The sequence below is a fragment of the Pagrus major genome, chromosome 1 (genome assembly GCF_040436345.1).
Source record: "Pagrus major chromosome 1, Pma_NU_1.0".
NCBI lineage: Eukaryota > Metazoa > Chordata > Actinopteri > Spariformes > Sparidae > Pagrus > Pagrus major.
In genome coordinates, this window is record NC_133215.1 from 5,412,646 (window position 1) to 5,422,446 (window position 9,801).

A 9,801-nucleotide genomic window follows, 5' to 3' on the forward strand; every position below is an offset into this window, starting at 1 on the left:
GCGGGTTTTGTTGATGGTGCTGTACAACGCAGCTGGATCCTCTGCAGCTCCCTGACCTCTGGCTCTGAGAAGAAAACAAAAGATATTGTATGAAATAAAATAACTCCCATCACATCCCAACAGTGGCAATAATGAAGACAGATCAGGAAAATCCAAAAGCAATTCATGTATCTTTAAAGTGAAGTCATTTTAATCTTGCACAGTGTTCCTGTGTGAAGAGCCGCTCACCTCGGGGCGGTACTGGCACTGGTACATCTGACAGCAGCGTACTCGACTTCCTGTTGCTCCACGTGTCTTCGAGGCTGAGCTGGTCTGATGTTGGAGTACAGATTATCTGCCTGGTTGTTGGAGAAGTGGATGCTGGCGTACTGAAAGTCGTCCTGCTCCTCCGGCTGTCCCTGGTCAGGTAGACGTGAACAGAATTACTTTCAGCTACATATTTTAAATGAGTCTTTCATTTGAACAGTGCATTCTTGCAGAGGATTGAAACCAGGATGAAAACAGCCGAAGCAGAAGCAGCTGTGGTAATAATGGAGCTAATATCCCTGTTGTCAAAAGTGCAACATGAAGTCCTCCTCTGTCAGATGAGTTTTCTAGAAGCCCTTAAAGACACTGAGTCACTCGGCAGTATGAATAAACAGGAGCCAGACTGGGTTTTATTTCTTCCAGAGTGAAATACATAACTATCCTCACCTGTTCCCTGTCGTCTGGTCTCTCTTCAGCCTCAGTAGATTCCCTGGAAGCCCTCTTCTTCCTGGTTAGGAGAGATAATTAAAACATAAACGACTGAATGTTTTAATTCTGAATTGCTGTGATTGAACGTTCAATGATTCAGAAAAACAGAACTGCTCACCTGATCCACAGGAAGACAGAGAGGGATATGATAGCCAGGAGAACGACAGTGATGGTTCCAGCAGCCACTGATTTCCCCGATCCTAAGAAATGGTGATCAAAAGAAAACAGACAGTTAATCAGGCTGTTACAGCATGTTTTGGTCTGTTGGTCCCACAGAGTGATATATGATAAAACACGGGGAAAAAACAAACATATCCTGAATAATAGTGCACGTGTGTTTATTAAATCAATTAATGTCCTGCTCAATACAGGTGGACTGTCTGTCAGGCTGTGGACACATGTAGTAAAGTACATGACAAAGAGATTAGGTTGAAAAATAAACTCCTCAGTGCCCTCTGCAGGACGAAAAATGAAACGCACACTTTCTAAATTACATTGGATCCCTGACATAATGGCAAGAAACTGATATGGTTAAATATTTAGACCAAGGTGGTATTTGATTCCAAATGTAAAATCTAGATCAAGTGAAAACAACCATGCCATGTTTCACTGCTGTAAATGCACAGCAGTAAAATGAGTATGTCAGAGCTTTTCTCATTATCATCAGTTTCAGCAGTCAAGGTCTAAAGAAGCCAATAGGACAGTATCATCTGCAAACAACAATACGCCATCCTAACAAACCAATAAATGGGCAGTTTTCACACCTGGGCTCCAAACTGACATTCTTTCCACATGTATTATGAGCAGGAGAGATCACAAGACAAAAGCCAACAGCCACATTGGATGTGTTTGGCAGGAGCCCAACAATAAAGACAAAACTCTCGCTCTGAGTGCACAGGGAATTAAGACTCTCAAGAAGCAATAACTGCACTAGAAACTGCTGCAGGACACCCACAGAAACATCAGGGAACATGTTCTTGAACATTTTAAAGGCAGACACATGTAAACAAGATTATCATATTCCTATGAGCCCTTCATTATGTAACAGAGTGCAAAGACTCTGACCACTGTTCCATGTAAAATAAAATCTGATCTTCCTTCCTGAGGCTGACTCCCAGATAACTGGAACACACTCCTGTTTTCTGCCTCCTATCCAGAGGGTGTGACTGTCAGGTTAAGAAGCCTCACAAAGTGCTTCCTCTCCTACAGTATCCCCAGGTGGGGTCAACAATGTTCTCCTCTTACTGAAAACATTCAAGCTGATAAATTCCTTGTTTTTTACGTTAAGAAAAATGTATTATTAATTATTAAAAATGGCATTTTCTGTACTATCGACTACGTATATTATCTGTACTACCATCAAAAACTCACCTGCCACAGTCAGATGTACGGTGGTTTTATTTCTTCCTCTTCTGTTCTGGGCTTCACAATAATAATTCCCACTGTGTTCAGCTCTGAAGTCAGTGATGGTGAAGATCTGTCCTGATGCTTTTGGTGAGTCTTCATTCTTCTTGTACCAGGTGTATTTAGCTGCTGGGTTAGCATCACTGCTACAGGTCAGAGTCACTGAACTGCCCTCCACTATCTCAGCAGAGAGACTCACTGACACAGAGGGAAGCTTTGGAGCATCTGGAGGAAAACATGTACAGAGAGACAACTAATCAATATTAGTCAACATTTTACTTTAGAGTCATTGTCAGTCTAAGTCACTTCCTGATGTTACTCACACTGGACGTCTATAAATAGAGATGAAGAGTTGATCTCTCCATACTGATTCTCAGACTTGCAGTAGTAGATCCCTCTGTCCTCAGAGCTGATGGAGGAGAAATGATAGATCTGTGTCTGTCCTCGAAGCAATTTTTGTTTCTCTTTGTGCCAGGTGTATTTAGCTGCTGGGTTAGCATCACTGCTACAGGTCAGAGTCACTGAACTGCCCTCCACTATCTCAGCAGAGGGACTCACTGACACAGAGGGAAGCTTTGGAGCATCTAGTGGAGATTTAAAGAGACTCATGTCATTCACATCAGATGATGGCTTTGTCACATTTACAATTTGGATTAAGGTCATGTGTTTTGTGAACATAAACTTGTATTTTGCCTTTTTAGAGCTATCGTCTTTCAACCTACACAAGTAGACCAAAGTTAAGAGTTAATCTCTGGAGATATGTGTGTAAACATGTGAAGCAGGTTCACTGTGGCTACATGTCATATGTCCCTTAACGCTGAGTCAGCAGGACACCAGAGTTGCTTGTATTTTGTACTCACACTGGACATCGACTGATACAGACGAGGACATGATCTCTCCATACTGATTCTCAGACTTGCAGGAGTAGTTCCCTCTGTCCTCAGAGCTGATGGAGGAGAAATAATAACTTCCTTCTCGTCCCTGAAGCAGTGTTTGTTTCTCCTTGTACCAGGTGTAATTAGCTGCTGGGTTAGCATCACTGCTACAGGTCAGAGTCACTGAACTGCCCTCCACTATCTCAGCAGAGGGACTCACTGACACAGAGGGAAGCTTTGGAGCATCTGGAGGAGATATGAACATATTTAACATTAATTTTATATACTAATTAATACATTTTATATATATAATATAAAAAAGGTGGCTCTGTATAATTATTGATATTATATTCCTGGTTAGCACAAGATAGAAAATCAATATATTTGATATTTCCTGTACTGCAGTCAAAGCTTCCTCTACATTGGTGTCCTCCAGTGAATGTATGGTACAAACTGATGATGTTGGTCCTGTAATTTAATCACTTTCTACAACAATAAAAAAGCTGCCTTGTAATCAAACCCAGTCAGCAATTTTGTTTTCATGTAGATGGTGAAACAAACTACTGATATATAAACATCATGTCTCAGAGACAGGGTTGATAACAGGACTCTGGCCACTTTAGATGTCGGATGTGTATTTATGTGTGGGAGCATCGGAAACTTTAGAGCTGGTTTTCTGGATCAATGAACATCTGTGCAGATCTGAAAACAATTTGTAAATAAAACATTATTTCATCATCTACTGTAGCTGCTCAGTGAACAACAGCAGCAGACTGTGAAGGTCAAACAGGCAGAGCTGGAGAAAGTGCATGATCAGCAAAACACCTGACTGGGTGATAAAGTTTTAAAAAGTTGTCATTAGTTGATGTAAATCAGCTGCGTTTTACTCACATTTCACATTAATAGAGATGTATTCAGACGTCCTCCCCCACAGCTCGTTCTCAGCTGTACAGTAATACTCTCCAGAGTCAGAGGACTGGATGGAGCTGAAGTGAAGCTGTGGATCTTTACTGAGAGGTTGAAGGTCTGCATTTCCATTCTTCTTGTACCAGGTGTATTTAGCTGGTGGGTTAGCATCACTGCTACAGGTCAGAGTCACTGAACTGCCCTCCACTATCTCAGCAGAAGAACTCTCTGACAAAAGATCAACCCTCAGGAGATCTGGAGGAGAAAACATGAACACATTGTACATTTAATTTCAATATGTGTGTTAGTATTAGGATCCACATAAGGCATACGTCAGAAAAACTAAAGCTAGTTCATCTTACTTTTAATTAAAAATTGAAACCATAAATCACACAAAGACTTAAAGTGTCTCACAGTTCATCAGTGCTGAAGGAAGCAGATCAAGGAAATGATCCTGGTTCAGTGTCTTTGGACAGTTTCATGTTTACTCATCAACTCTGAGAGTTAAATAAGAGGAGTGCTCATGAAATCTTTTCACAAGTTGGCAAAAGAACATGAGTGGAAAGAATGAAGTGAGAAACTTCATTGTCTTCATTCATGTTTTAACAGTTAAAACCTGAAACCATCAAGTGTTTTGTGTCAGAAAACATGGAATCACTGTGAAGTTTTTGTAAATCAAAAAGAATTGACATGCTAAAGACATGAAGGTAAATCTTGTTTTGCATGATCTCCAGTGTGAGCTGATATTTAACTGTTTAATGTTGCAGCGCAGACATCCATCCATCCATTTTCTTCCGCTTATCCGGGGCCGGGTTGCGGGGGCAGCTGCCTGAGCAGGGACACCCAGACTTCCCTCTCCCCGGACACTTCCTCCAGCTCCTCCGGGAGGATCCCAAGGCGTTCCCAGGCCAGCCGGGCGACATAGTCACTCCAGCGTGTCCTGGGTCTTCCTCGGGGTCTCCTCCTCCCGGTGCGGCATGCCTGGAACACCTCCCGAGGGAGGCGTCCAGGGGGCATCCGATACAGATGCCCGAGCCACCTCAGCTGGCTCCTCTCGATGTGGAGGAGCAGCGGCTCTACTCCGAGCTCCTCCCGTGTGACAGAGCTCCTCACCCTATCTCTAAGGGAGCGCCCCGCCACCCTGCGAAGGAAACTCATTTCGGCTGCTTGTATCCGGGATCTTATTCTTTCGGTCATGACCCAAAGTTCATGACCATAGGTGAGGGTAGGAACGTAGATTGACCGGTAAATCGAGAGCTTCACCTTTCGGCTCAGCTCTCTCTTCACCACGACAGACCGATACAACGACTGCATTACTGCGGTCGCCGCACCGATCCACCTATCAATCTCGCGCTCCATCCTTCCCTCACTCGTGAACAGGACCCCAAGATACTTGAACTCCTCCACTTGAGGCAGTAACTCTCCCCCAACCCGGAGGGAGCAAACCACCTTTCTCCGGTCGAGAACCATGGCCTCAGACTTGGAGGTGATGATTCTCATCCCAGCTGCTTCACACTCAGCTGCAAACCGCCCCAGGACATGCTGGAGGTCCTGGCTTGAAGGAGCCAACAAGACAACATCATCTGCTAAAAGCAGAGATGAAATCCAGTGGCTCCCAAACCAGAGCCCCTCTGGTCCATGACTGCGCCTAGAAATTCTGTCCATAAAAATAATGAACAGAACCGGTGACAAAGGGCAGCCCTGCCGGAGTCCAACATGCACCGGGAACAGGTCTGACTTACTGCCGGCAAGGCTCCTGCTCCGGTCATACAGGGACCGTACAGCCCTTAGCAGAGGGCCCCCGACCCCGTACTCCCGAAGCACCTCCCACAGAATGCCACGAGGGACACGGTCGAATGCCTTCTCCAAGTCCACAAAACACATGAGGACTGGTTGGGCAAACTCCCATGAACCCTCGAGCACCCTGCGGAGGGTATAGAGCTGGTCCAGTGTTCCACGGCCAGGACGAAAACCACATTGTTCCTCCTGAATCCGAGGTTCGACTATCGGCCGAATTCTCCTCTCCAGTACCCTGGAATAGACTTTACCAGGGAGGCTGAGGAGTGTGATCCCCCGATAGTTGGAACACACCCTCCGGTCCCCCTTTTTGAATAGAGGGACCACCACCCCGGTCTGCCAGTCCAGAGGCACTGTCCCCGACTGCCACGCGATGTTGTAGAGACGTGTCAGCCAAGACAGCTCCGCAACATCCAGAGACTTGAGGTACTCAGGGCGGATCTCATCCACCCCCGGTGCCTTGCCACCGGGCAGCTTCCGGACTACCTCGGTGACTTCGGCTTGGTAGATGAATGGCTCAACCTCCGAGTCCCCAGCCTCTGCTTCCTCTATGGAAGGCGTGTCAGTGGGATTGAGGAGATCCTCGAAGTACTCCTTCCACCGCCCGACGATATCCCCAGTCGAGGTCAACAGCTCCCCGCCTCCACCGTAAACAGTGTTGGCGGGGTGCTGCTTCCCCTTCCTAAGGCGCCGGATGGTTTGCCAGAATTTCCTCAAGGCCGACCGGTAGTCCTCCTCCATGGCCTCCCCGAACTTTTCCCAGACCCGAGCCTTTGCTTCTGCGACCGCCTGCGCTGCAGCACGCTTGGCCTGCCGGTACCCGTCAGCTGCCTCAGGAGTCCCCCGAGCCAACCAGGCTCGATAGGACTCCTTCTTCAGCTTGACAGCATCCCTTACTTTCAGTGTCCACCACCGGGTTCGGGGATTGCCGCCACGACCTTACGGCCACAGCTTCGAACAGCCGCGTCAACAATGGAAGCGGAGAACAAGGTCCATTCGGACTCAATGTCCCCAGCCTCCCTCGGGATCTGGTCAAAGCTCTCCCGGAGGTGAGAGTTGAAGACCTCCCCGACAGAGGGTTCCACCAGACGTTCCCAGCAGACTCTCACAGTATGTTTGGGCAGCGCAGACAATGAAAGATATTCATGCATCATGTCTACAATCTCATTGGGCTGTGATTTGGTTGTCACCCAATTCTGCACAATGAACCACCAAATACCACTGAATTACATGTAGTTAAGGTACAGTACAAAAGGTAGGCTCAAAAGGCTCCACCAGGTGTCATTTCAGTGGACGACTGTAAGAAACTCACACAGTGGAGGAGAGCAGGAGTTCTCATGTCCTTCTACAGCACAGGAAAAGCTGTCTGTAGGATTGAAGGAGCCTGAATAATAATAAGATGTTTGTCCCTGAACGATCCATCCATTCTTGTACCAGATGTAGCGAAGACGACCAGGTAGACGACAACTGCTGTGACACTTCAGCCATGCCCTGCGTGTAGAGGCCTGTAATCTGTTCACCCTCACCTGCAGATCTGAATATGAGACAGAAGTCTTCATTTTAGGCTGAATGTCAACACACAGACACACAGAGACAGAGACAGACAGACAGACAGACACACACACACACACAAAGATATTGAAACCCAGAACTTAATTAATATTCAGATGAAAATGTTACCTGTGACAGACAAAGTGACTCCAGGTGAACCAGTATATCTCCCACCTTCTTGGTCTGTAATGAATCCGAACTTGTACTCACTTGAGTCGCTCTCTCTCAGGTCTGTGATTCTCAGAGTGCAGTCGTTGTTACCACAGATATACTGAACACGACCTGAATACTCTGGGTCTGTTCTCAGATCCACATAAACACCATTACTCACTTTTGTGAACCAGAATTTTTTCTCAACTCTCTTTACTGTGGATGGGTATCTGTAGGTGCAGCTCATGTCCACTGTTGATCCTTTTAAGGCACAGATCTCAGTAGAGCTGTAAGTCACTCCCCAGCCATCCTGACCCTGTATCACTGTAACACAGAGCACATCAGAAAACACAATGAAACTGAATAACTTCAGTTAACAATCAGTTAATAAGGCAAAGGTGATCATACTACCAATATGATGTGGGGGAAAGGTAACATGGACATGCTTCAAAATCCTCGATTATCAGACTAATTACTGTCATCAAAAGTTCTTAATCATGCATCAACAAAAAGTCCTCCACACAGAAAATTAATAACAAGATATTTTACACACTTTTCTGAGATGCTGAAAAAAAGTTTTATAAAATACTCATGTTACCCCACCCACATGTTAACTTCCCTTTAATAGGCACTTTCTAACTAATGCTTTAAATAAATAACACTTCATGATTTTTGTATGTTATTTCTGAAGGACACCAGGATGATCACAAACAAAGGAAGAGTGGAAGATGTGAACATGCTTTCTACAGTTAAACTCAACGTGCACCCAGTCTGAAGGTGCAGTGAAGTGAACAGGAATGTATTGAACCTGTGACCTTTAATGCAGTTTACTGACCAGGATAGTGTGAAGAAAGTGTGAAAAATAAAAAATAAAAGCAGAACACTGAAGTGTGTGAAACTGCTTCAAGCAGCGATGATGTAAAGATAAGCTGTCTGCATATAGCATGGAAACATCTCACTGAGGTCCGACAGCACAAACAGAACTAGCAGGAAGTGGTGCAGATGTACGATCATATACAAGAAGTACAGTCAGTTTTTGGGGTTTTACTGTGAGAACAATATCCCTCCAAAAAACTTCACTGTGATAAAAGTAGCTGCAGATACAAACTAATCGTCCTCCACATGAGCTGGTGCTTCTGCAGCCAGGGTCGACTTCAGAACAGATTAAACAGGATGAGAAGGGAAAAGTTCTGAAAACCCAAAATATTCTCAGTTTACAGCGTGTAAAAGTGCTGAGCACACAGCTACTTCATGCAAAAGTCAAGATTCCCTCTTTAAATGCAGTAAATGTAACTGTACCTGACACAGAGAGAAGGAAGACCACAAATCCACTCGCTGCTGCAGTTAAACTCATATCTGCTCCTCTGATCTCTCTGTGAGGTTTCAGAGACAATAAAACATGTCAGCAGATAAAATAATGATGCACACAGGAGGTTTACAGTATCAGTCACATCAACAAACAATTCTACTTACAATGAAGACGGACGTCGTCTCGAAAGAAGCTGTTCCTCAGTCAGTGAGCAGAAGTCAGATATCAGGCTCTGAAACGACTACATTTCCTTCCTCTTTAGGTTATTAACAGACGTGAACCTGACATCACAACCTGTTGGTTCGAAACCTGTTTCACTGCCAACATCCCACTGACACCAGAAAAGACCATTCAAAAACAGATGAGACAACAGACACATTTAATCTCTTTGCTACTGCAGCAGTATGAGATGCATTAAGTCAAACCTTTTCATTTTGATTGTAAATATTTACACCTGCCCTCTACATGTAAACTCTGTGTGAACTGAGGCAGAGCGTCACAAAGTCTTTAACATATTACAACAAACTCTTGTTTCAGTTCAACAAAGCCTCAAATGTCGTGTGCTACACAAACTTTTATTCTGAAAAGACATTTAGTTCAGATTGATAAACTGTGCAGAGATGTCCAACATGTTGATTGAGATTAAATTAAAAAAGTGTCACCTAACATTTGAAGAAAACACCCAAACCTCACAGTGTGCAGAGAAACACAACAAAACTATCTGCATGGCTACATACCACTGAAAGTAAGAGAGAAAGTGTCTTTTTGTAATTTGGGTGAACTGACTCTTTAAAGCAGACAGAGGAGGAAGCACTCACAGTGATGAAGCCTGAAGGTGCCACACTTAAACTTCCCCAATAGAGGGCAGAGAAACATCAGAGATACTGAATCAGGAGCCTGAAACAACATTTTATCCTCCATCACTGAATGTTACATTACATTCAGATTTACCTTATTTCACATTTTATGACTAAAACTTTTATTTTGACTTGTTTACACTGGACATTTAATTTATTAAGCATCGCAGGTAGTGAATGAGTTCAGGAGTCCATAGTTCAGAGTAGAGATAAAAAA

General features: G+C 44.5%; 1 protein-coding gene and 1 long non-coding RNA gene across 2 annotated transcripts; both read right to left on the reverse strand.

Moving 5' to 3' along the window:
- On the reverse strand, positions 1 to 927 carry LOC141005259 (uncharacterized). Its single transcript, XR_012179847.1, has 4 exons — positions 854 to 927; positions 694 to 754; positions 229 to 398; positions 1 to 64 (listed from the first exon to the last, which is right to left on the reverse strand). It is a non-coding gene; the product is annotated as an uncharacterized lncRNA (long non-coding RNA).
- A 719-nt stretch (positions 928 to 1,646) lies between these two features.
- On the reverse strand, positions 1,647 to 5,390 carry LOC141004249 (B-cell receptor CD22-like). Its single transcript, XM_073475688.1, has 6 exons — positions 5,291 to 5,390; positions 3,906 to 4,175; positions 3,000 to 3,260; positions 2,463 to 2,723; positions 2,107 to 2,364; positions 1,647 to 1,675 (listed from the first exon to the last, which is right to left on the reverse strand). Exons 1-6 carry the CDS (start codon positions 5,388 to 5,390, stop codon positions 1,647 to 1,649), a joined length of 1,179 nt encoding a protein of 392 aa, XP_073331789.1.
- Positions 5,391 to 9,801: the final 4,411 nt, after the last annotated feature.

Excerpts from the sequence above, each read along its gene's own strand:
- LOC141004249 (XM_073475688.1), bottom strand. The coding sequence starts at position 5,390 with ATGGTTCTCGACCGGAGAAAGGTGGTTTGCTCCCTCCGGGTTGGGGGA. Across the intron at positions 4,176-5,290 it reads TCTTGGGGTCCTGTTCACGA|ATCTCCTGAGGGTTGATCTT; the intron begins GTGAGGGAAGGA and ends TTTCTCCTCCAG. Across the intron at positions 2,365-2,462 it reads TCTATTTATAGACGTCCAGT|ATGCTCCAAAGCTTCCCTCT; the intron begins GTGAGTAACATC and ends GTTTTCCTCCAG.